The sequence below is a fragment of the Oncorhynchus tshawytscha genome, linkage group LG33 (genome assembly GCF_018296145.1).
Source record: "Oncorhynchus tshawytscha isolate Ot180627B linkage group LG33, Otsh_v2.0, whole genome shotgun sequence".
Lineage (NCBI taxonomy): Eukaryota > Metazoa > Chordata > Actinopteri > Salmoniformes > Salmonidae > Oncorhynchus > Oncorhynchus tshawytscha.
In genome coordinates, this window is record NC_056461.1 from 613,334 (window position 1) to 641,210 (window position 27,877).

The 27,877-nt window shown below is 42.0% G+C and overlaps 1 protein-coding gene across 1 annotated transcript in view; it reads left to right on the plus strand.

Annotated features, from left to right (window-relative positions):
- Nucleotides 1-25,384, plus strand: part of LOC112230733 (interleukin-6 receptor subunit beta) — a 61,157-nt gene extending 35,773 nt beyond the window's left edge. Inside the window, exons 10-16 of the mRNA XM_024396984.2 lie at nucleotides 11,289-11,489; nucleotides 11,751-11,852; nucleotides 13,174-13,317; nucleotides 13,575-13,715; nucleotides 17,088-17,184; nucleotides 17,458-17,539; nucleotides 23,851-25,384. Of these exons, the coding sequence (XP_024252752.1) occupies nucleotides 11,289-11,489; nucleotides 11,751-11,852; nucleotides 13,174-13,317; nucleotides 13,575-13,715; nucleotides 17,088-17,184; nucleotides 17,458-17,539; nucleotides 23,851-24,486 (1,403 nt within the window). The 3' untranslated portion in view covers nucleotides 24,487-25,384. The remainder of the gene's footprint in view (nucleotides 1-11,288; nucleotides 11,490-11,750; nucleotides 11,853-13,173; nucleotides 13,318-13,574; nucleotides 13,716-17,087; nucleotides 17,185-17,457; nucleotides 17,540-23,850) is intronic.
- Nucleotides 25,385-27,877: the final 2,493 nt, after the last annotated feature.

Genomic DNA, 27,877 nt, shown 5'->3' on the forward strand with positions numbered 1-27,877 from the left:
ATGTTTTGGATCATTGTCTTGTTGGAAGACAAATCTCCGTCCCAGTCTCAGGTCTTTTGCAGACTCCATCAGGTTTTCTTCCAGAATGGTCCTGTATTTGGCTCCATCCATCTTCCCATCAATTTTAACCATCTTCCCTGTCCCTGCTGAAGAAAAGCAGGCCCAAACCATGATGCTGCCACCACCATGTTTGACAGTGGGGATGGTGTGGTCAGGGTGATGAGCTGTGTTGCTTTTACGCCAAACATAACATTTTGCATTGTTGCCAAAAAGTTCAATTTTGGTTTCATCTGACCAGAGCACCTTCTTCCACATGTTTGGTGTGTCTCCCAGGTGGCCTGTGGCAAACTTTAAACAACACTTTTTATGGATATCTTTAAGAAATGGCTTTCTTCTTGCCACTCTTCCATAAAGGCCAGATTTGTGCAATATACGACTGATTGTTGTCCTATGGACAGAGTCTCCCACCTCAGCTGTAGATCTCTGCAGTTCATCCAGAGTGATCATGGGCCTCTTGGCTGCATCTCTGATCAGTCTTCTCCTTGTATGAGCTGAAAGTTTAGAGGGACGGCCAGGTCTTGGTAGATTTGCAGTGGTCTGATACTCCTTCCATTTCAATATTATCGCTTGCACAGTGCTCCTTGGGATGTTTAAAGCTTGGGAAATATTTTTGTATCCAAATCCGGCTTTAGACTTCTTCACAACAGTATCTCGGACCTGCCTGGTGTTTTCCTTGTTCTTCATGATGCTCTCTGCGCTTTTAACGGACCTCTGAGACTATCACAGTGCAGGTGCATTTATATGGAGACTTGATTACACACAGGTGGATTGTATTTATCATCATTAGTCATTTAGGTCAACATTGGATCATTCAGAGATCCTCACTGAACTTCTGGAGAGAGTTTGCTGCACTGAAAGTAAAGGGGCTGAATAATTTTGCACGCCCAATTTTAGTTTTTGATTTGTTAAAAAAGTTTGAAATATCCAATAAATGTCGTTCCACTTCATGATTGTGTCCCACTGGTTGTTGATTCTTCACAAAAAAATACAGTTTTATATCTTTATGTTTGAAGCCTGAAATGTGGCAAAAGGTCGCAAAGTTCAAGGGGGCCGAATACTTTCGCAAGGCACTGTAGTTGTTTGGGCTAAATTATAGGTGGGCTATGTACAGGTGCAGTAATCTGTGAGCTGCTCTGACAGTTGGTGCTTAAAGCTAGTGAGGGAGATAAGTGTTTCCAGTTTCAGAGATTTTTGTAGTTCGTTCCAGTCATTGGCAGCAGAGAACTGGAAGGAGAGGCGGCCAAAGAAAGAATTGGTTTTGGGGGTGACTAGAGAGATATACCTGCTGGAACGTGTGCTACAGGTGGGAGATGCTATGGTGACCAGCGAGCTGAGATAAGGGGGGACTTTACCTAGCAGGGTCTTGTAGATGACATGGAGCCAGTGGGTTTGGCGACGAGTATGAAGCGAGGGCCAGCCAACGAGAGTGTACAGGTCGCAATGGTGGGTAGTATATGGGGCTTTGGTGACAAAACGGATTGCACTGTGATAGACTGCATCCAATTTGTTGAGTAGGGTATTGGAGGCTATTTTGTAAATGACATCGCCAAAGTCGAGGATTGGTAGGATGGTCAGTTTTACAAGGGTATGTTTGGCAGCATGAGTGAAGGATGCTTTGTTGCGAAATAGGAAGCCAATTTAACTTTGGATTGGAGATGTTTGATATGGGTCTGGAAGGAGAGTTTAGAGTCTAACCAGACACCTAAGTATTTGTTGTTGTCCACGTATTCTAAGTCAGAGCCGTCCAGAGTAGTGATGTTGGACAGGCGGGTAGGTGCAGGTAGCGATCGGTTGAAGAGCATGCATTTAGTTTTACTTGTATTTAAGAGCAATTGGAGGCCACGGAAGGAGAGTTGTATGGCATTGAAGCTTGCCTGGAGGGTTGTTAACACAGTGTCCAAAGAAGGGCCGGAAGTATACAGAATGGTGTCGTCTGCGTAGAGGTGGATCAGAGACTCACCAGCAGCAAGAGCGACCTCATTGAGGTATACAGAGAAGAGAGTCGGTCCAAGAATTGAACCCTGTGGCACCCCCATAGAGACTGCCAGAGGTCCGGACAGCAGACCCTCCGATTTGACACACTGAACTCTATCAGAGAAGTAGTTGGTGAACCAGGCGAGGCAATCATTTGAGAAACCAAGGCTGTCGAGTCTGCCGATGAGGATGTGGTGATTGACAGAGTCGAAAGCCTTGGCCAGATCAATGAATACGGCTGCACAGTAATGTTTCTTATCGATGGCGGTTAAGATATCGTTTAGGACCTTGAGCGTGGCTGAGGTGCACCCATGACCAGCTCTGAAACCAGATTGCATAGCAGAGAAGGTATGGTGAGATTCGAAATGGTCGGTAATCTGTTTGTTGACTTGGCTTTCGAAGACCTTAGAAAGGCACGGTAGGATAGATATAGGTCTGTAGCAGTTTGGGTCAAGAGTGTCCCCCTTTGAAGAGGGGGATGACCGCAGCTGCTTTCCAATCTTTGGGAATCTCAGACGACACGAAAGAGAGGTTGAACAGGCTAGTAATAGGGGTGGCAACAATTTCGGCAGATAATTTTAGAAAGAAAGGGTCCAGATTGTCTAGCCCGGCTGATTTGTAGGGGTCCAGATTTTGCAGCTCTTTCAGAACATCAGCTGAATGGATTTGGGAGAAGGAAAAATGGGGAAGGCTTGGGCGAGTTGCTGTTGGGGGTGGAGTGCTGTTGACCGGGGTAGGAGTAGCCAGGTGGAAAGCATGGCCAGCCGTAGAAAAATGCTTATTGAAATTCTCAATTATGGTGGATTTATCAGTGGTGACAGTGTTTCCTATCTTCAGTGCAGTGGGCAGCTGGGAGGAGGTGTTCTTATTCTCCATGGACTTTACAGTGTCCCAGAACTTTTTGAGTTAGTGTTGCAGGAAGCAAATTTCTGCTTGAAAAAGCTAGCCTTGGCTTTTCTAACTGCCTGTGTATAATGGTTTCTAGCTTCCCTGAACAGCTGCATATCACGGGGCTGTTCGATGCTAATGCAGAACGCCATAGGATGTTTTTGTGTTGGTTAAGGGCAGTCAGGTCTGGGGAGAACCAAGGGCTATATCTGTTCCTGGTTCTAAATTTCTTGAATGGGGCATGTTTATTTAAGATGGTTAGGAAGGCATTTAAAAAAAATATCCAGGCATCCTCTACTGACGGGATGAGATCAATATCCTTCCAGGATACCCCGGCCAGGTCGATTAGAAAGGCCTGCTCGCAGAAGTGTTTCAGTGAGTGTTTTACAGGGATGAGTGGAGGTCGTTTGACCGCTGACCCATTACAGATGCAGGCAATAAGGCAGTGATCGCTGAGATCTTGGTTGAAGACAGCAGAGGTGTATTTAGAGGGGAAGTTGGTTAGGATGATATCTATGAGGGTGCCCGTGTTTAAGGCTTTGGGAAGGTACCTGGTAGGTTCATTGATAATTTGTGTGAGATTGAGGGCATCAAGTTTAGATTGTAGGATGGCTGGGGTGTTAAGCATGTTCCAGTTTAGGTCGCCTAGCAGCACGAACTCTGAAGATAGATGGGGGGCAATCAGTTCACATATGGTGTCCAGAGCACAGCTGGGGGCAGAGGGTGGTCTGTAGCAGGCGGCAACGGTGAGAGACTTGTTTTTAGAGAGGTGGATTTTTAAAAGTAGAAGTTCAAATTGTTTGGGTACAGACCTGGATAGTAGGACAGAACTCTGCAGGCTATCTTTGCAGTAGATTGCAACACCGCCCCCTTTGGCAGTTCTATCTTGTCTGAAAATGTTGTAGTTTGGAATTAAAATTTCTGAATTTTTGGTGGTCTTCCTAAGCCAGGATTCAGACACAGCTAGAACATCCGGGTTGGCAGAGTGTGCTAAAGCAGTGAATAGAACAAACTTAGAGAGGAGGCTTCTAATGTTAACATGCATGAAACCAAGGCTATTATGGTTACAGAAGTCGTCAAAAGAGAGCGCCTGGGGAATAGGAGTGGAGCTAGGCACTGCAGGGCCTGGATTCACCTCTACATCGCCAGAGGAACATAGGAGGAGTAGAATAAGGGTACGGCTAAAAGCTATGAGAAATGGTCATCTAGAACGTCTGGAACATAGAGTAAAAGGAGGTTTCTGGGGGCGGTAAAATAGCATCAAGGTATAATGTACAGACAAAGGTATGGTAGTATGTGAATACAGTGGGGGTAAACCTAGGTATTGAGTGATGAAGAGAGAGATATTGTCTCTAGAAACATCATTGAAACCAGGAGATGTCATTGCATGTGTGGGTGGTGGAACTAATAGGTTGGATAAGGTATAGTGAGCAGGACTAGAGGCTCTACAGTGAAATAAGCCAATAAACACTAACCAGAACAGCAATGGACAAGACATATTGACATTAAGGAGAGGCATGCTTAGTCGAGTGATCAAAAGGGTCCAGTGAGTGGAGAGGTTGGTTGGGGGTCACTGCGATTTAGACAGCTAGCCAGGCCATCGGTATCAAGCTAGCATAGGATGGAGGTCTGTTGTTAGCCACCTCTTGCGTTCCGTCAGTAGATTAGTGGGGTTCCGTGTGGTAGAGGGGATTAATCCAAATCACACAACAACAACAAAAATAAAAACAATAGATATAGTTATAGAGGCCCAAGAAGAAAACATAATAATAAAAAATAAAAAAAATTGTCCGATTGTCTATTCAGATAGCAGCCGGTAAGACAGCTAACGGTTAGCAGGCCGCAGATGGGCGTTCAGGTAACGTCGCGACGGAGGAGCCAGCCGGATCTCCTTCGGGTAGATAACGGCGGCAGTCCAGTTGTGAAGGCCCGGTGGGGCTCCGCGTAGGCAGTAAAACGGGTCCGGATAGGTGACTGCAGCCCAGGAGTGATTGATGGAACTCAGGAGTGATTGATGGAGCTGGCTAGCTCCGGAATAATTGATGTTTGCTCCGGAATCGACGAAGGCCGATAGTCACACGGATAGCAGCTAGCTAGCTGTGAGATCCGGGTATGAATGTCCAGAGAGCAGTCGAAATCCAGGGACATGGAGAGAAAAATTGGTCCGGTATGTTCCGTTCCGAGCCGCGCTGCGCCGTACAGAACTGGCGATAGATTTTCGAGCTAAAGGATAGCTGATGACCACAAACCGTGGTTAGCTGAATACTAACGATTTGCCAGTAAAGAAGCGAACTAGCTTCTGATTAGCTTCTGGATTAGCTTCTGGCTAGTTTCAGGCTAGCTTCTTGGAGTTTCTGGCTAGCTTCTTGGAGGATTACAGATTTGAGGTAAATAATACTTTTTTATAAATATAAATTGGTGAGGCGGGTTGCAGGAGAGTGTTTTGAAGATGAGTTGATGGAAAATAAAAATAAAATGTATGTGAAAAAAGTTGTAAATATATATATATACAGGACACGACAAGACGAGGACAAAGACGTCTGAACTGCTATGCCACCTTGGAGAGGACAAACTCCATAAATAAAGTTGTGTAGTCATCTTTTATGAGTGTATAGAAGGTAAATGCTTGATCTGAATTAAAACCAGCCTGTCTGCTTACTTTACCCTTGCCTAACCCCACCCTGAATTTAATTTCGCTGCATACATTCAGTATGAATCTGCCATCCAGAAGTAGTTTTTTGTAACTTCAAAATGAGGGGTATTATACAAAACAAAATAATCTGCATTTGGATCGTCTTTAACCTGAGTATCACATTTATAAAGTCATATATGGGCCAGCTCTGGCACAACCCATCGGTTTCTGGGACCAATCAGTGGTCAGCTTTCTATACATTTTAGGAGAGGGAGGCAAATCCAGAGAAGAAACAAGATTAATTAAATCTCTCGACTGATCTTTGTGTGTACAAAAGCAGAATAAAACCACTTTATCTTTGAAAACTGGACCATCCATTTCTTTGTGACGTAAAAGCTAGAGGATCAATAACTGTGATCAATGGTTGAAGTGTCTCTATCAGGCTACACATTGTGATAAGCCGATAAACCCCATTATGTTATACAGCCCATTCACCTTCAGTTGACTTGCAGATGTCCTCCAGCAATGACGACTGACATCAAACGGTCCATAGGCTGTACAGTTTCAATTACGTTCTAATTCAAACTATCTATAAATGTGCTCAGTTTCATAAGCAGGTAAATGATACTCTTGGGTCATTGGAATAATTTCGCAATTTCAATAGCATTAGTAAAAAGTGTATTTCACTATCAAGTACATCAGTGGAGGCTCCGTAGAGGAGGAAGGGGAGGACCATCCTCAGTGAATTTCATGAAAAATAATGAAACATTAAAAAAGTTAACCTTTTTTGATAAAACTATACTAAATATATTCACGTCACCAAATAATTGATTAAAACGCACTGTTTTATGATGGTCTACAGTAGGCTCAAAAGCACTCTGTAAGGTAGCACCATGGTGTAGCTGGAGGACAGCTAGTTTCTCTCCTCCTCTGGGTACATTGACTTCAATACAAAACCTACGAGGCTCGTGGTTCTCACCCCCCTTCCATAGGCATACACAGTAATTATGAAAACTTCCAGATGACGTCCTCCTGGCAGCATGAATTGACATGTTGTCCACATGATCAAAGGATCAGAGAATTAATATAGTACTGAAAGCATAAGCTACGGCTAGCTAGCACTGCAGTGCATAAAATGTGGTGAGTAGTTGACTATATATAAACTCACCAAAAAAAGAAACGTCCTCTCACTGTCAACTGCGTTTATTTTCAGCAAACTTAACGTGTAAATATTTGTATGAACATAAGATTCAACAACTGAGACATAAACTGAACAAGTTCCACAGACATGTGACTAACAGAAAATTAATAATTTGTCCCTGAACAAAGGGGGGTCAAAATCGAAAGTAACAGTGAATATCTGGTGTGGCCACCAGCTGCATTAAGTACTGCAGTGCATTTCCTCATGGACTGCACCAAATTTGCCAGTTCTTGCTGTGAGGTGTTACCCCACTCTTCCACCAAGGCACCTGCAAGTTCCCTGACATTTCTGGGTGGAATGACCCTAGCCCTCACCCTCCAATCCAACAGATCCCAGATGTGCTCAATGGGATTGAGATCCGGGCTCTTCGCTGGCCTTGACAGAGCACTGACATTCCTGTCTTGCAGGAAATCACGCACAGAACGAGCAGTATGGGTGGTGACATTGTCATGCTGGAGGGTCATGTAAGGATGAACCTGCATGAAGGGTACCACATGAGGGAGCGGGATGTCTTCCCTGTAACGCACAGTGTTGAGATTGCCTGCAATGACTACAAGCTCAGTCCGATGATGCTGTGACACCCAGACCATGACGGACCCTCCACCTCTAAATCTATCCCGCTCCAGAGTACAGGCCTCGGTGTAACGCTCATTCCTTTGATGATAAACGTGAATCCAACCATCACCCCTGGTGAGACAAAACCGCAACTCGTCAGTCAAGAGCACTTTTTTCCATTCCTGTCTGGTCCAGCGACGGTGGGTTTGTGCCCTAAGGCGACGTTGTTACCGGTGATGTCTAGTGAGGACCTGCCTTACAACAGGCCTACAAGCCCTTAGTCCAGCCTCTCTCAGCCTATTGCGGACAGTTTGAGCACCGATGGAGGGATTGTGCATTTCTGGTGTAACTCGGGCAGTTGTTGTTGCCATCCTGTCCCTGTCCCACAGGTGTGATGTTTGGATGTACCGATCCTGTGCTGTGCCGATCCTGGGTGAACGGATAGTCTCTGCATGTGTATTTCCAACCCTAAAGCATGGAGGATTAGGTGTTCTGGTGTGGGGGTGCTTTGCTGGTGACACTGTCTGTGATTTATTTAGAATTCAAGGCATACTTAACCAGCATGGCTACCACAGAATTCTGCAGCGATATGCCATCCCATCTGGTTTGGGCTTAGTGGGACTATCATTTGTTTTTCAACAGGACAATGACCCAAAATACCTCCAGGCAGTGTAAGGGCTATTTGACCAAGAAGGAGAGTGATGGAGTGATGCATCAGATGACCTGGCCTCCACAATCACTTGACCTCAACCCAATTGAGATGGTTTGGGATGAGTCGGACAACAAAGTAAAGGAAAAGCAGCCAACAAGTGCTCAGAATATTTGGGAACTCCTTCAAGACTGTTGGAAAAGCATTCCAGTTGAAGCTTGTTGAGAGAATGTCAAGAGTCTGCAAATCTTTCATCAAAGCAAAGGGTGGCTATTTGAAGAATATCAAAATATAAAATATATTTGGATTTTTTTAACACTTTTTTGGTTACTGCATGTTTCCACATGTTATTTCATAGTTTTGATATTTTCAGCATTATTCTACAAATACAGAAAAACATTTTTTTAAAGAAAAACCCTTAAATGAGTAGGTGTTCTAAAACTTTTCAACTGGCAGTGTATATCTACTCAAATTTCAATCGGCTGGCCCTATGTCCTGCTCAATAAATTAATACTGACCGAGTCTACACTCTCCTTGTACGCGAGAGACAGAAATAGGGCATTGGGCTAAACGTACTATCTCTTTAATTTCGATAATTGGCTGGATTGTGTACTAGCACTCAAAATGTAATCACTAAGCCTGGAAATTGAATAACTAATCCTACACCGACTATGTCAGAATAACAACACGAATGCAACCTCCATATCTTGTTCAAAACCCTCATGGTGTATAACATAATCTGGGTGTATAATTTAATCTGCTTTTCAGTTTCATATTGGCTGAATGCAACATGAAGGCCTCGTTCTATCTTAGATTCCTCGCACGGCGCATCAATATGTTGTGACGTTGGTACCATTAAATGCGCTGAAAATTATTTTAACATATCAATTCACTATGTTTAATTATTACAATGATTAAATTGCTCATGTAACAATTACATGAGCAACAACACCATGGAAAAAATTGTTTCCCGAATCATTCTGAAGGTTGACTTTAAATCTGCACCAGCCCTAGACTCGATGATGAATCAGTGATACACAAATTGTCTTAATTATTTATTTACTAGCTTTAATAATCACACAGAATTACATAAACACACACACAGGAGAGATTATACGTTGGTTACTAACACGATGCAATGAAAGGTCCCTAGTGGACTAAACCGATATGATGGCTTATTACACAACGAAAGGGGGGGGGGAAGAAGAAGAGACAAAGGAATTCAACTATCGTACATACAGTTGAATAATACGCTCAGCGTAAATATTCCTATTCATGAAAATCACAAATGAAATATATTGAGACAGAGCTTAGCCTTTTGTTAATCACCCTGTCATCTCAGATTTTCAAAATATGCTTTACAGCCAAAGCTAAACAAGCATTTGTGTAAGTTTATCGATAGCCTAGCATAGCATTTTGTCCAGCTAGCAGCAGGTAACTTGGTCACGGAAATCAGAAAAGCAATCAAATTAAATCGTTTACCTTTGATGAGCTTCGGATGTTTTCACTCACGAGACTCCCAGTTAGATAGCCAATGTTCCTTTTTTCCAAAAATATTATTTTTGTAGGCGAAATAGCTCCGTTTGTTCTTCACGTTTGGCTGAGAAATCGTCCGGAAATTGCAGTCACGAAAACGGCGAAAAATATTCCAAATTAGCTCCATAATATCGACAGAAACATGGCAAACATTGTTTATAATCAATCCTCAAGATGTTTTTCAAATATCTATTCGATAATACATCCATCGGGACAATTAGTTTTTCAGTAGGACCGATTGGAGTAATGGCTACCTCTGTATTTTACGCGAGAATCTCTCTGGGGGCATCAGGTGACCACTTGCGCAATGTAGCCGCCTACGGCTAATCTTCAACATAAATGCGTAAAACTACGTCACAATGCTGTAGACACCTTGGGGAATACGTAGAAAGCGTAAGCTGGTTGATAGCACATTCACAGCTCAATAGGGACTCATTGGAACGCAGGCTTTCAAAATATGGGGCACTTCCGGGTTGGATTTTTCTCAGGCTTTCGCCTGCAACATCAGTTCTGTTATGCTCACAGACAATATCTTTACAGTTTTGGAAACGTTAGAGTATTTTCTATCCCAAGCATTACTCAGAAATAGCATTTTAAATATTCACCTACCTTTGATGATCTTCATCAGAATGCAATCCCAGGAATCCCAGTTCCACCTTTTTTTTTAGGGCGTTTGGTAAACAAATCCAAAAGCCCGTTCAGGTCGCGCCAAACGTCGGACGAAAAGTTCTAAAAGTTCCGTTACAGCCCGTAGAAACATGCCAACCTAAGTATGGAATCAATCTTTAGGATGTTTTTCACATAAAACTTAATTAATGTTCCAACCGGACAATTCCTTTGTCTGTATAAATGAAGTGGAACGTAGCTGCCTTTCACGTGAGCGCGCCAGACCGACGCTGTGGCACTCTGCCAGACCACTCACTCAAAGAGCCCTTATGACCCTTCCTTTAGAGTAGAATCCTCAAAACAGATTCTAAATAGTGTTGACATCTAGTGGAAGCCTTGGGAAGTCAAACATAACTAATATCACCCTGTATCTTCAATGGGGGCTGAGTTGAAAAACTACAAACCCCAGATTTCCCACTTCCTGGTTGGATTTTTCTCAGGTTTCTGCCTGCCATATGAGTCCTGTTATACTCACAGACATCATTCAAACAGTTTTAGAAACTTCAGAGTCTTTTCTATCCAATACGAATAATAATATGCATATATTAGCATCTGGGACAGAGTAGGAGGCAGTTCCCTCTGGGCACGCTATTCATCCAAAAGTGAAAATGCTGCCCCCTATCCCAAAAGAGTTAAGAAAATATTTACCAAATAATCTAAAAGTAAAAAATTATAAAAAGTAACGTAATAAAATAACAATAACGATGCTATATACAGGGGGTACTGGTACCGAGTCAATGTGCGGGATCTAGGTTTTACATTTAGATTTAAAGAAAATGTACAACTAAAAGGATGAATTTTTTACTCCTCCCATTGACTTGCCAAACCCCAAACTCTGGTCTGGTCTGCTGTGTCTGCTTCACAAGCATTCCCAGAAATCTTGCAATGTTGTGATTCTGGGTTTAGAAACGGTGATATTATATTTATCTTATCCATCTAGCTAGCTTGGTTTAGCTCTGTTCATATATTTATACGAATGTGTGTCAGGAGAGACTACAGTATATTGATGTAAACGGTTCACTGATGTCATGTGTTCTGCATATTTGTGTTCTTAAAGCGTTGTAGTTTGGCATTGAGATGCTCATATCATGGTGTCACGTTGTATTTGCGTGTGCTGTGTATTTCAGAGCCCCCTTCGGTGGAATGGCTCAGCTGGTTTACCCAGCAGGGGAGGCTGTGGGTGAAATGGCAGCCCCCCAATGTGACGGCCACAGGGGAGCCCTACAGGTCAGAGGTGACGGAGTACATACTGGAGTGGGTGTCTGTCAGTGATGGCGCTATGGACTGGCAGAGAGAACGTAGGCATACTAGGACGGCAGCCATTAAAGGTAAGAAGAAGACACACATGCTATGTATTGTCTTGTAGTTTGGCTATAAACTCTTTGGTTGTCTTTCTGCTGGTTTTGATGTCTTATGTTGACTAGAGATGAGTTCGATTAAAATACAATGTAAGTGACACCCATCAACTGATTTGATTCTGGAAAAACTTGTGTGGAACTCATCCCTAATGTTGACTATATTGGTAAACGGGTCACAGGGATCAAATAAATCCAAATGTTATTGTCTTATGTCTAATGTTCCCAATCAAGGTAACCTTCAGAAGTTCAATCGCTACAATATATCTGTGTATCCCATGTACTCTGGGTGGACTGGGAAGCCATTGACCATAGCAGCCTTTCTGGAACAAGGAGGTAAGAAATAGTACTAGCCACTGAACTACTGTAAAGTATACACAGTATTTGCTGTGTAATATACCTATAGTGGTGGTTTCCCGGACACAGCTTAAGACTATTCCTGGACCTAATTTATAAAAAATTTAAAAATTCACCTTTTTTAACTAGACAAGTCAGTTAAGAACAAATTCTTATTTTCAATGACGACCTAGGAACAGTGGGTTAACTATACCTATAGTGGCCTTGTTCAGGGGCAGAACAACAGATTTTTACCTTGTCAGCTCTGGGATTCGATCTTGCAAACTTTCGGTTACTAGTCCAACGCTTTAACCACTAGGCTGCCTAAAAGAATGCTCAATAGAGAATCTCCACTGAAATAGCTTTTTTGTACTAGGCTTAATCTGTTTCTGTGAAACCACCCAATGAAGTTCAGACATTGGTTTATTAATATCATGATATTTGCTACAGTAGCTGGTAAATAAATATATTTTTATTTATTTCACCTTTATTTAACCAGGTAGGCTAGTTGAGAACAAGTTCTCATTTACAACTGCGACCTGGCCAAGATAAAGCAAAACAGTGCGACACAAACAACCACACCGAGTTACACATGGAATAAACAAACATACAGTCAATAACACAATAGAAAAAAAGTCTATGTACAGTGTGTGCAAATGAGATAAGGTAATGGAGGTAAGGCAATAAAATAGGCCATATTGGTGAGGTAATTACGATATAGCAATTAAACACGGGTGATAGATGTTCATAAGATGAAGGTGCAAGTGGAGATACTGCGGTGCAAAGGACTAAAATAAATAAATATAGTATGGGGATGAGGAATATTGGATGGGCTACTTACAGATGGGCTATGTACAGGTGCAATGATCTGTGAGCTGCTCTGACAGCTGGTGCTTGAACTTAGTGAGGGAGATCCAAGTCTCCAGCTTCAGTGATTTTTGCAGTTCATTCCAGTCATTGGCAACAGAGAACTGGAAGGAAAGGCGGCCAAAGTAAGAATTGGCTTTGGGGATGACCATTGAAATATACCTGCTGGAGCGCTTGATGCAGGTGGGTGCTGTTATGATGACCAGTGAACTGAGATAAGGCGGGGCTTTACCTAGCAAAGACTTGTAGATGACCTGGAGCCAGTGGGTTTGGCAACGAGTATGAAGCGAGGGCCAGCCAACGAGAGTGTACAGGTTGCAGTGGTGGGTAGTATATGGGGCTTTGGTGACAGACTGCTTCCAATTTGTTGAGTAGATTGTTGGAGGCTATTTTGTAAATGACATCACCGAATAATGTTAATAACATATTTTTTCACCTGTTCTGGTTGATGCAGCTCCGCTGGAGGGCCCCTCTGTGAAAGTGAGGCGGACGGGGAAAAACGACGCTGAGCTAGAGTGGATGGAGATTCCACTGGACAAACAGCGAGGGTTCATCACCAACTACACCATCTTCTTCATCACAGGGGGCAAGGAACACTGTAAGGAACCACACCTTGTAGACATTACTGCACAATCATACCTCTTTATGAATGTGTTTCTTTGGCTATAGTTGGACCTTTACTGCTATTTGAAAATACCAGTAAGTATTTGCAAGTATTGGTATTTGTAAGTGCAGTACTTGTAGGTACTGATATTTGTAAGTACAGTATATGTTTTTTGTTGTTGTCCAAACTAAACATTTACAGCTGCAAATAAAATTTAAAAAATGGTACAAATTTATTTTGTTTTTTTTCAGCAATAGTTGTCTCTACCGACACCTACTCTTACACTGTGAAGCGCATGGCCAGCAACAGCAAGTATGTGGTGCGGGTCATGGCATCTACAGTACAAGGCTCTACAAACAGCTCGGACCTGTCATTCAATACTCTGATGTATGGTGAGTGAAGCATGGTTAACTGGACACTTCATGATATAAGGTATACAGTATGTATAGAGTGTGTATATGGTGCATTCTGAAATTATTCAGACCCCTTGACTTTTTCCACATTTTGTTACATTAGACTTATTCTAAAATGTATTACATTTGTTTTTCCCTCAACAATCTACACACAATACCCCATAATGACAAAGCAAAAACTGAAATTTGTGCAAGTTTACTACAAATAAAAACCTATTACATTTACATAAGTATTCAGACCCTTTACTCAGTACTTTATTGAAGAGGCGGCAGCCTAGTGGTTAGAGCGTTGGACTAAGTAACCAGAAGGTTGCTAGATCGAATCCCCGAGCTGACAAGGTAAAAATCTGTCGTTCTGCCCCTGAACAAGGCAGTCACTGTTCCGTCATTGTAAATAAGAATTTGTTCTTAACTGACTTTCCTAGTTAAAAAAAAAGCACCTTTGGCAGTGATTACAACCTCAAGTCTTGTCAGAGACTTGTCCCGAAGCCACTCCTGTGTTGTTTTGGCTGTGTGCTTAGGGTCGTTGTCCTGTTGGAAGGTGATCCTTCGCCCCAGTCTGAGGTCCTGAGTGCTCTGGAGCAGGTTTTCATCAAGGATCTCTCTGTACTTTGCTCCGTTCATCTTTCCCTCGATCCTGACTAGTCTCCCAGTTCCTGCTGCTGAAAAACATTACAACAGCATGATGCTGCCACCATGCTTCACCGTAGGGATGGTATTGGCCAGGTGATGAATGGTGTCTGGTTTCTTCCTGATGTGACACTTGGCATTCAATCTTGGTTTCTCATGGTCTGAGAGTCTTTAGGCGCCTGTTGTCAAACTCCAAGTATGATGCCTTTTGCTGAGGACCTGTGCCTCGACACGATCCTGTCTCGGAGCTCTATGGACAATTCCTTTGACCTCATGGCTTGGTTTTTGCTCTGACATGCACTTTCAACTGTGGGACCTTGTATAGGTGTGTGCCTTTCCAAATCATGTCCAACCAATTGAATTTACCACAGGTGGACACCAATCAAGTTGGAGAAATATCTCAAGGATGATCAATGGAAACAGGATGCAACTGAGCTCAATTTCAGTCTCATAGGAAAGGGTCTGAATACGTTTGTAAATAACATTTGTAAAAACCTGTTTTCACTTTGTCATTGTAGGGTATTGTGTGTATATTGATGAGGAAAAAATGTATGTAATTCATATTAGAAAAATGCTGTAATGTAACAAAATGTGGAAAAAGTCTAAAAGTCTAGGAGTCTGAATACTTTCCGTGTGTATACAGTACCAGTCAAAGGGTTTAACACATATGGAATAATATGGAATCATGTAGTAACCAAAAAAGTGTTAAACAAATCAAAATATGTTATTTTAGATTCTTCAAATGAGCCACTCTTTCCCTTGATGACAGCTTTGCACACTCTTGGCATTCTCTCACCCAGCTTCACCTGGAATGCTTTTCCAACAGTCTTGAAGGAGTTCCAAAATATGCTGAGCACTTGTTAGCTGCTTTTCCTTCACTCTGCAGTCCAACTCATCCCAAACCATCTAAACTGGGTTGAGGTCGGGTGATTGTGGAAGCCAGGTCATCTGAAGCAGCACTCCATCACTCTCCTTCTTGGTCAAATATCCCTTACACAGCCTGGAAGCGTGTTGGGTCATTACTGCAGAATGCTCTGGTAGCCATGCTGGTTAAGTGTGCCTTGAATTCCAAATAAATCATAGACAGTGTCACCAGCAAAACACCCCCACACCATCACACATCCTTCATGCTTCACGGTGTGAACCACATATGTGGAGATCAGCCCTTCACCTACTCTGCCTCTCACAAAGACACGACGGTAGGAATCAGAAATCTCAGATTTGGACTCATCATACCAAAGGACAGATTTCCACCGATCTAATGTTCATTGCTCCTGTTTCTTGCACCAAGCAAGTCTCTTCTTATTATTGGTGTCCTTTAGTAGAGGTTTATTTGCAGCAATTCGACCATGAAAGCTGATTCACACAGTCTCATCTGAACAGTTAATGTTGAGATTTTGAACTCTCTTGAACTTGAACTCTCTGAAGCATTTATTTGGGCTGCAATTTCTGATGCTGGTAACTCTAATGAACTTTTCCTCTGCAGCAGAGGTAACTCTGGGTCTTCCTCTCCTGTGGCAGACCTCATGAATGCCAGTTTCATCATAGCGCTTAATTGTTTTTTGTGACTGCATAGAGTTCTTGAAATGTTCCACAATGACATACCTTCACATCTTAAAGTAATGATGGACTGTAGTTTCTCTTTGGTTATTTGAGCTGTTCTTTCCATAACATGGACTTGGTCATTTACCAAAAAGGGCTATATTTTGTATACCACCTCTACCTTGTCACAACACAACTGATTGTTTCAGACGCATTAAGAAGGAAATAAATTCCACAAATGAACTTTTAACAAGTTACACAAGTTAATTGAAATACATTCCAGGTGACTACTTCATGAAGCTGGTTGAGAGAATGCCAAGAGTATGCAAAGCTGTCATCAAGGCAAAGGGTGGCTACTTTGAACAATCTCAAATATAAAATGTGTTTAACACTTTTTTGGTTACTACATGATTCCATATATGTTATTTCATAGTGTTGATGTCTTCACTATTATTCTACAATGTAGAAATGTGTAAAAATAAAGAAAAGCCTTTGAATGAGCAGGTGTGTCAACTTTTGCTACTGTATATACAGTATGTTCCATCCTAAAACTTTTCAATATATTTCCATATACAGTGGGGCAAAAAAGTATTTAGTCAGCCACCAATTGTGCAAGTTCTCCCACTTAAAAAGATGAGAGGCCTGTAATTTTCATCATAGGTACACTTCAACTATGACAGACAAAATGAGAAAAAAAAATCCAGAAAATCACATTGTAGGATTTTTTAAAATGAATTTATTTGCAAATTATGGTGGAAAATAAGTATCATAGTTGAAGTGTACCTATGATGAAAATTACAGGCCTCTCTCATCTTTTTAAGTGGGAGAACTTGCACAATTGGTGGCTGACTAAATACTTTTTTGCCCCACTGTATTATGTATTCCAGTAATACATTTTCATATTTTGTAATGTGTCCCAGTAAAGCTTTTTCAAAGTAGCAGTCCTGAACACCCAATGCTCCAAATACACTTCGTAGTCGCTACTTCAACCTATTCATTGTGCCCTTCTATCATTTATCCTTTTAGTTGTAGTCTATTTTAGTTGTACTGTTACTGTACCTCCAACCCGTGTTTGTCCACAGTTTCTAGAAGGACATTTTTTCTGACCAACATGGTCGATTTTAAGGCATGTTCCTAGCTTCCCAATGTCCATTCTAGTTCTGTGTGTCTATCCCTCAGCTCCCGGGCAGATAGAAGCCATTGTGGTGTCTGTGTCCATCAGCTTCCTGTTTTCCGTAGTGCTGACCATGCTCTGCTGCATTTACAAAATGGACTCGTAAGTCTCAACTACACTCTTGAATTGTATGAAGTAGAATGTCTCTACATTTTACATTTGGATGTTTACAATGGCTGAAGTGTGATGTTCAATTGTAAGAGCATTTACTCAGATTTGAGTAACACAATTAGTATATATTATTATAAAATACTATAATTTACCAAAATTTGACGACACAATATAGCTCAGTATTTAAATTATTTATTGTATACAGCCATTTTTGCTCATCTTTATCAAGGATGTCAATAATTTCCACTGTTGTTTTCTATGTAGGATAAAGAAGAAGATCTGGCCACCGGTACCTGACCCCTCCAACAGCACTATCGCTAAATGGTCTCCTGATTTCACATCCAAAGTAAGTTTAAGTGCCTCCTGTGCTAGTCAAAGAGGATGTTTACGTAAGATAAGATGGTACTTTATTTCTAAAACTTTATAGTACAACTCACCTGCTGAGCCACTTGTCAATTAAGTTTATCTGTGTTGCTGAACTCTCAAAACATTTATTGCGCCTATCTGCTCTCCACTGACCGTAACATCCACATGGGTCGTTCCACCACAAAAACGAGATTGACACCCACCATCTCAGATTGTTCTAAAATCGTTTCGGTTGTTAGAAACAGAAGATTATTTTGTTGAAATATAGTTTGATCTCTGAGAAATTAAGCTAATTGATTGCATCCAAATTGGCCATTTATATTAATGGAATTCATATAATATTCAATACATATAGTACCTATCATCTAATTTGGACCATGTTTTTTCCTAACTATGAGTAAGACAAGTAGTATGGAGCTGCGCCTCTGAGTATTGTTTATTCATCATATCCTTCATCCAAACTTGCAATGCCTCTCATTCATAATGCGATCTTTTATAAGTGTGTATGGCAGAGTCATCAGTTGGACTCATGGTATTTCTCCATTTGTCTACTTTGCCTTTAAAATATTCATTAAGGTAATTTGCAATGTCATGTCGTTTTGTAAAAAACATACCCTTTGATTCAAGAAAGGAGGCAAACATGTTTGAATACCTACCCATTATAACATTCAAACATTCTCCATATTTTTTTTCCGTCACCCTTGACTTCATATATTTTGTGCTGATAATATTATTTCTTTTTACCTTGGTCTCAAGATTTCTTAAATGTACAATAACTTTGCTTACCCGACAGAGTGCCAGATCTATCTGCTTCCTTTTTGGCATCATTACGTTGAAGCATTACATTTCTCAGCTCATCATCAATCCATGGGGCACTGTTTGACATCACAGTGCGTTTTCTTAATGGGGCATGCTTATCAACAATACTCATAAATAATTTCACAAACACACTCAGTGCTATTTCAGGATCATCCTCACTACACACTTCCAGCCATTTCCAGCTACAGTAGTAATTTACAACATTAACAATGTCAACACTGTATTTGTGATCAATTTGATGTTTTTTAATGGACCAATTTGTTTTGCTTTTCTTTCAAAAACAAGGACCCCAAACTTTTGAACGGTAGTGTGTATATATATTTCCTGAGCTTTCTTACATCTCCTAAATATAGGACCAATATATTCCACTTCTCAAATGCATTGTTTCAGTTTTCAAATTCAGTTCTCTAAATTCAGATTAGAAAAACCAGAGACAACGTCCTGGTACTTTGCCAGCCAGGAAAGGTAGAAGAGAACAGATAGAATCAAACTCTCACTGTGGTAAACAGAAAGGTCCACTCATGGGGTTGGCATGATAAGCTTGGATCATCTGGTCACTCAATGTAGAGGGGATGAAGACGCGGTAATGGGTGGTGTGTGTTCCATCTCCTCTTGGAGTTTTTCGATACACTTTATCCTGAATTATGATGAACTTCTCATTGAAGCGAGTCTTCAGACAGACACACCACAATTGATGATCATCACCATGATGGCGGCATCATTCTGCCGTGCTCTCCACACACTCATCATCCAGACACTTAGCGGTAGTGTAAGTGCGGCACAATGGAAGACAAACATTGACAGCCTCTGTAATCCAAGAAAAGGCATCTGGTACAACATTCAGTTTTCCTTTGCGATACTCAATGATGAAGTCAAACCTCTGAAGTCTGATAGACCAGTGAATAAGATGGCCGTTGGTCTTGCCTGATGCCAGAACCCACTGCAGAGCAGCATGCTCTGTGACAACTGTGAAGACCTTCACCTCCAAGTAGTCCATTTCTCCAAAGCCTAGACCACAGCGACGCACTCCCTTTGTCGTTGAATAATCCCTCTCGGCTGAATTAAGGGTGTGACTTGCATAGGCAAGAAATTATTCTGTTCCAGGTCCTGTTTGATGAGCCAAGACTGCTCCATGTCCTGTTTAGGTTAGGATGTCCAAGCACTGGAGGAGTGTTTGAGTGCTTTAAATGCACTTTGGCATGCAGGGGTCCATTGGAATTTCAGCCCCTTTTTACGGTGGTTGAGTGATTCAGCAACCTTTGAAAAGTCAGGCACTAACCTGTGGTACCATCCAGCCATACCCAGGAAGTGCTGAACAGCCTTGAGGGATGTGGGAATTGGGAACTCCTGCACTGCTAAAACTTTGGCTGAATCTGCATGGATATCTTCAGCATTAACCACATGACCAAGGAACTTGAGTTCTGGCTGCAGGGTCAAACCTGCAGCCTTTAGTCTGTCGAAGATGGTGTCATCCAGATAGACAAGACAATTTCTTCCCCTCAGATCTCCCAGGACAGTGTCCATCAACCTTTGGAAGGTTGCTGGAGCATTCTTCAAACCAAAAGGCATGACTGAGTACAAACCAGCAGGGGTGACAAAGGCATTCCTGTCCTGACTGGCGGGACCCATTGCCACCTGCCATATCCACTGTTCAGATCCTGCCAGAGATTCCAGTATGTCATTGATGTTCGGTAGAGGGTAGGCATTACTTTCTGTAATCTATACATAATTGATGCTCTTGAGCTGTTCATTGAGGGGGGCAGCCTGTAAGGATGCTGCTTAATGGGGACTTCATACTGGCTATAGATGTTGTGTTTGAAGACAGTTGTATGGCTGGGTGTAAGTGTACAGATTTCACCTGGGAGAGTTGCCACCTCTCGTCATCCGGGGGGGATCATCCACATTCTGTACACATTCCCGAAGTTGATTGACAAGGCGGGGTACCATGTTCTTAAGAACGAGTTTGATCATCTCCTGCTCAGTAATGTCAGCCTTCCATCTCCTACATATAACTCGGTAGGAGAAGCCAAAGTCCCGGTTTGGCTCTGCTTCACCCTGGACTCCGCCAGTTCATCCTCATAGAGAGGGTTAGAATCGTTTATGAAACTCCTCCCAGGTTGACACATGTTCACCAGCTATCTCCCACCAGTCTCTTGCTGTACCATGGAGAACAATGTGGAGGGTAGCAAGAACCTCCAAGTCAGTAAGGGGCCGGATAGAAAGGAAATCATTACACTCAGATAGGAGAAACAGTGGATCAACATCCTCTTCTGGGCTGCCAAAAGTGGGGAAAAGTAGTTTGATAGGGAGGGAGCGCACTAGAGGAGGCATGACAGTGGCAAGGGGAGTTCTGTTGTTTAACAGTATCTTCAGAGGGGTTTTTGTAGTACTACCTGTTCCTATTCCCTTAATGGCAGAGCCTGAGGCAGAGGTAAACCCTGAGGGAGGTACAGAGGATTTGTCCAGAAGGGAAAAGCACTGCATTACCTCCTGGTGCAGCTCCTCCAGTTGAAGGTCTGTGGCTTTTTCCATCTCATTACAGGTCTCCTTTTGAGTCTGTTCAATCAAAAATAATAGTTCCCCTCAGAGAGTTCTTCATAACCTCTTTCAGATAAGAACATAATCCCCTTCACAACAGAGGCTGAATCCTCTGCTCTCTGTTTTTGTTCCTCCTCAAGGTAGATTATGACTAGATTGTTAGTTTCTATGAGTGTTTTGAAACTTTGCATTTTCCAATGAACATCCTGCTTCAGAGAATCTAGCAAATATTTCTGTCTCTGAGCAGTTTGTTGTTGGTTTTCCTCCATTTGACGGGGGAGGTGAGCTAACCTCGGCAGCACATCTTTCTGATCAGCCTCCACACTTTCACTGAGTTAGCGAATGGAATTCCCCTGCATTGTCAAACTATGGTTGTTGTGTGTCCATTGTTGTTCCCTTTGTCCAGTGAGCACAGAGACACCTCTCCCAGTCTGTCTGTGCAAGGTAACAGGAAGAGGTTGAGGGGAGGGTAATGGCGGAGAAGTTATAGCTGAGCCTGAAGCCTGAGGACCAGTGCTCTCCAACTCCATTACACCATCAAGTCCTTCAAATCCCGGTCATAATTTCCATTAGGTGTGTCCAAATTGACACAGTATGGGGTTCCAACAAAAGACATGATTCAACTTTGTGTGGGTGGTGTCATGGGTGCTTTTCTTTTCAAGCCCCTGTTTGGGCTACAATTCTTTAGCGGTATTGTTAGAGGGGGGTAAAGAGAGATTTTGTTCGGGCGCCAGGCAGGTATTAACCCTGTTGAAAGGAGAAGAGTAGGCTAGATGGAGTACCACTACCAGACACGCACATCAGCAGAAGAGACTGCCTAGAGTGTAGCCTGTTAGCCAGATAGCCAGTGGAGAGAAAATATAAGACACGCCATATAAAAACACACATCACAGCACAGGGGTAACCCCACCAATAATACCTCGTACAATAATAATGGCAGAGCAATTTAACGGCAACTTCATAGAAACAATCGACAAGAAAGAACCCAGTCATCAACATTCGAGGACTTCCAGTGTAGTGTATTACCTATATAGTGAGGGGGTATGAATGGGTGTGTGGGGGTGTGAGTTCATAGACAAAATAAAGGCCTTAAAATGTCACAAAAATCTTCTCGGCCAAATGTTAATAGTCCTACACAATATCAACTCTTACGCAAACTTCCTTTAACTAAAATGTCACACCAACTACAAAAAAAAAGTCTGCTGCAGTGAAAGACACTGGAGGGATAGAGGGGAAAAGGAGAGCGAGAGAGGAGGGGGTCTTAGCTGTTGACTTCAGGCTTACAGTTGCACTGTCTGTCCATCTGATACACCTGATGGTTTGTTTTTCAAAGCTTGGCAACAATGTTGCTACTGCTAGGCCTCCTGAGTGGTGCAGAGATTAGAGATTCTGGGTTCGAGTCCAGGCTCTGTCGCAGCCGGCCGCGACCAGGAGACCCATGGGGTGGCGCACAATTGGCCCAGCATCGTCCGGGTTAAGGGAGGGTTTGGCCGGCAGGGATGTCCTTGTCCCATCGCGTACCTGCGTACACAGTGCAGTCACAGTGTTTTCTCTGACACATTGGTGCGGCTGGCTTCCGGGTTATGTGGGCATTGTGTCAAGAAGCAATGCAGCTTGGTTGGGTTGTGTTTCTGAGGACGCGCGGCTCTCGACCTGCGCCTCTCCCGAGTTGTATTGGTTCCATGATCTCTAAGTATGAGGTCAGAGGGGTGAAATGTAACCGAGATGGTTCGAGGAATCAGGCTCTTTTGACGAGTAACCTTACCGGAGACGTGAAGACTTGCGTTAGCTTCCAGAACTGATCCCTTTGGGCTTTAGCTAAGTGTGCTAACACAGTCTTGTGACATGCAGGAGACCTAGTTCGAAAGAGCAAGATTAAATCGGGAGTGGAACGTCTATCCTTATGTCTATGACAGGGCTAATCAACTGTATTCTTATGGTGGCCTATTTCTTGAATGGGTTCATAATAGTTTATAGTCGAAAGGTTCAAACACTACAGCCAAATACATAGAAAGAAAATAAATTCTACATGCCACATTTGCTTCAGAAACCGCCAGAAACTTCTGTTTACCACAGTGAGCATTTAATTGTATCCGGTTCTTCTCTACTTTTCCTAGCTGGCAAAGTCTCAGCATGTTGTCTCTGGTTTTGAATCGGAATTTGAAAACTGAATCGGAATGCATACACAGACAATGAATGTAATATCTACCATATTGAAACTGAATATATAAATATTGGATTTGAATATTCAATTACATTTAAATACATTTTAAAACTGAATGCAATATTCACTTAATTCAGTTTCAAATCATGAAATACAAGTTCAGTGTGTTAATTCAACGATTCAATTTGTGCATTACAAATTCAATATCCTAATACAAATGAAAAATAATGGAATACAAATACAATTTCTGTTGGCACTGAAATTGCTCTAAACTGTTCTATGTGCTCTATTTCTATGCTATTTCTAAGTTTTGTTTTTGTGTCTTATTTTCTGTTTTCTACACCAGTTGAAAATACAACATTTTGGAAAATATATTTCACAGTGGTTTAGATTGTTCAATGATTCTCTACACTTGACTTGCACATAAACTGAAATTAGGCGAACTATTCGAATTTTAGCAACCAGGAAATGGCGGAGCAATTTCTGCGTAGTGCATCTTTAGGAAACACTGGGCCTGTTACAATACATAAATCATGACGGATTTGACGAATATACACTTTGGTTCACCTTTAACAATTCTGATCTAACAATCTGGTCAATGGAAAGTCTGCGCTCTTTTGACTGCATCAAAAGGCACATGTTGCTAAATGCAGATGTGTCCATTTCAGTCATTTTACCATTTCAGTCTTTTTTTCAGCGTATTGTAACATAGATGTGAAATGCACTTTAAAGAGAACTTGACTTGACTTAACCCTCCCTTTTTGTTCCAGGCTGACACTCCTAACGAGAGCGCGCTGGGTGACGTGAGTATTGTAGAGGTGGACGTGTTCGACAGGAAGTCTCTGTGTGAGGAGGACAAGGCAGGCCTGCCGCTCAAAAAGGACAAATACCTGTCAGAGGAGCATAGCAGCGGCATCGGCGGCTCCTCTTGCCTGTCATCGCCTCACCAGAGCGTCTCAGACAGCGACGAGGGCGGCGACGAGGGCCAGACTACAGCCAGCACCGTCCAGTACTCGTCGGTGGTGGCATCCTGCGGCTACAAGGGCCAGACCCCCTGCCCTCTCCCCCAGTCCGGCTCGTCCCAGACGCCCAGCTTCACCCGCTCCGAGTCCACCCAACCCCTGCTGGACAGCGAGGAGCACCCGGAGGGCCCCGAGTCACAGCGCTACCTGCGGAACCCCTACTTCGGGCGCTTGCCTGGGGGGAACAATGGCGACAGCGGAGACCTGGAGGACTTGAACCAGATGGAGATGAAGAAGCAGGGGTTGGCTTTGCGCCGGTTCTGCCCCCTGGAGGAGGACTTTCAGCAGACCACACCCACAGAGGAGGGTCACTCACCTGACGGACAGCCAGGCCCTGACCCTAGCTACATGCCTCAGCTCAGCGGCTACAGGCCTCAGTGTTAGGAGGACGTATGGTGACTTAGTTCGAGGTTGTCACACTTCATGTACAGTGACTCTTCCTTGCGCCTTTGTTCATTTCACTTTTGTTCCAAACTTTATCAGCCTATTATTTTTGCACTTACCCAAATGGCAATCATGAACTTCATGTGGGCATCGTGACTTGCCTTGTTAAATCTCTTTTAAGTGGATGATATAGTTTGCCTGTATGTCGAGGTTTTATTGTTTTAAGATCCTAAAAAGGAAATAGATGCCTACGTGCAGACCCATTTATTTTCAGTTAATTACTGACCTAGGTAGTTGGCGTCACCCATTGACCTCTTAAGAAAAGTCCATAGCCTAAATGTGGACCCCTATTCTCTACAAGCCGGCCAAGTTGAACTTTGAATGGACAGTGTGATGACACATCATTCCAAGAAAGAAGACTTGAAGGAAGCGAAAAGGTGATGCTAGCCAATACAACAGGACCCTCTTGAAATGCAGTACCTTCAGAAAGTATTCATACCCCTTGACTTGTTCCCCATTTTGTGACATCCTAAATTCTAAAAGGATTCAATGTAAACATTCTCACCAATCTATACACAATACCCATAATGACAAGGTGAAAACATGTTTTTTGACATTTTAGCAAATTTATTGAAAATGAAAAAGCGATATGATTTACATAAGTATTCACACCCCTGACTCAATACACGTTAGAATCATCTTTGACAGCTGTGAGTCTTTCTGGGTAAGTCTCCAAGAGCTATGCGCAGCTGGATTGTACAAGTTAGTTGTTGTCATTGCTCAACAGCCATTTTCAAGTCTTGCCATAGATTTTCAAGCTAATTTAAGTCAAAACTGTAACTAGGCTACACAGGAACATTCAATGTAATCTTGGTAAGCAACTCCAGTGTATTTATGGACTTTTGTTTTAGGTTATTGTCCTGCTGAAAGCTGTATTTGTGTCCCAGAGTCTGTTGGAAAGCAGACGGAACCAGGTTTTCCTCTAGGATTTTGCCTGTGCTCTATTCCATTTATTTATTTATTTATTTTCCCCCAAAAAAACCTATAGTCCTTGCTGATGACAAGCATACCCATAACATGATGCAGGCACCACCATGCTTGAAAATATGAAGTGTGGTACTCCGTGATGTGTTGGATTTGCCCCAAACATAACACCTTGTATTCAGGACATAAATTACATTTCTCTGACACATATTTTGGTAGTTTTACTTTAGTGCTTTATTGCAAACAGGATACATGTTTTGAATATTTGTATCCTGTACAGGCCTAGTTCTTTTCACTCTGTCATTTAGGTTAGTATTGTGGAGTAACTACAATGTTGTTGATTCATCCTCAGTCTTCTCCTATCACAGCCATTAAACTCTGGTAGGAAGGACACCTTTAACTTTGTAGTGACTGGGTGTATAGATGCACCATCCAAAGTGTAATTAATAACTTTGCTCAAAAGGATATTCAATGTCTGCTTCTTTTTTTTACCCATCTACCAATAGGTTCCCTTCTTTGTGAGGCACTGGAAAACCTCCTTGCTCAACTGAGGGACCTTAGAAGTCATTGTATGTGTGGGGTACAGAGACAAGGTCGTCATTCAAAAATCATGTTAAATACAGTGCGTGCATGCATCTTGTGACTTGTTCAGCAAAGTTTTACTCCTGAACTTTAGGTTTGCCATAAAAGGGGTTGAATAATTGGCTCAACATTTCAGCTTTTCATTTTTTATTCATTTGTAAAAATGTCAAAAAACATAGTTCCTCTTTGAAATTATGGGCTATTGTTTGTAGGCCAGTGAAATACGATTTCAATTTAATACATTGTAAATTCAGACTGTAACACAAAACGTGGAAAAAGTCGAGGGGTGTGAATACTTTGAAGGCATTGTATGCTACACTAGTAGGTGTATGGTTAATGACATCTTTCCAGATAGAAAAACTGTTTGACAAATGTACATTTTGCCTTTTCACAATGCCTTATTGACTTTACATCATGAATGAAATTAAGAAATGCTATGCAATTTCCCTGCCCATCAAAACTTCTTGTTCAAGGTCAAATATAGAGATATTACTGTTGCATTATTATTAGATACTGAAAAGGAAGTTTGTATAATTTGTTTCTGGGAAATGTTTTTCATATACATTTTTGTGTTGTCATGAATTTTCTGAAGACTGAAAAGTGCAGTATATTTTGTTAATTTGTTTGAGATTCTTTTGTTTGGAACATACGTACAGATCTCAACAGGACAAACTTCCATATTTGTTCCTACAGAGAATAGGCTCAGAAAGGGATGTTGCATGTACAGACCGTTTAAATATTGCTACATTGGTGGAAGCATATTTTTTATAACCCTCATCACTCAGTTAACACTACTTTTCCACATATACGGAAAACAAACATAGCCTAGTACTTCAGTGCATGCCACCAGAATACATGTGCCCTTTTTGGAGCATGGTTTGTGAATGTGTGACATTATACAACATGAAATAAACCAAAAGTGATATCCATGTGAACTAATAATTCACTACGCTTCTAAGTCAGCATATATTTATAGAGCTTTATTTTCAGTGAGACTTTCAACATTAATAGAACAGAATATATTAGTCCATCGTACGGGGAGGAAGTAGTAGTTCACAATACAATATTGTTTTGGTGTGCTCGGGAAATAAAATGTCCTCTCCCCCTCTACCTTAGCAAGTCAGTCCATTATTTAGGGTCAAGTGTTGATAAAAATATATCAACTCTATGGGGTATATCAGCTTTAATATTGCAGATTGTGAATTCCATCATTTGTCTGCATCTTTTCCAAAACCCCTTTTTTTTCCCTAAATATATATTTAATACATTTTCCTTTATTTTCCCCTGATAAGATCGGTTAGTTTTACATATGTCCCATATGTAACGCTCGTCGTAGGTGGAAGAAGAGGAGGACCAATGCGCAGCATGGTAAGTATTCATATTTTTAATAACGTAATGAACACTGAACAAAATAAAACGACAAACGAACAGTCCTGTATGGTGCTGAAAAAACACTGAACAGAAAATAATCACCCAGAACTCAAAGGTGAAACCAGGCTACCTAAGTATGGTTCTCAATCAGGGACAACGATTGACAGCTGCCTCTGATTGAGAACCAGGCCAAACACCGAAATCCCAAATTATAGAAAAAAGAACATAGACTGCCCACCCAAACTCACGCCCTGACCATACTAAAACAAAGACAAAACAAAGGAACTAAGGTCAGAACGTGACAACATACTTCAACTGTGGATCCCCAGGCTTTGTTTATTACGGCCACGGAAATTCTTTTTTTTGTGCTGCTCACAGTCCCAACAGGCAGACCACAGACCTGGACTGATGAGTTTGTGTTCAATGACTCTGAATTATATTTTTCTAAAGAACA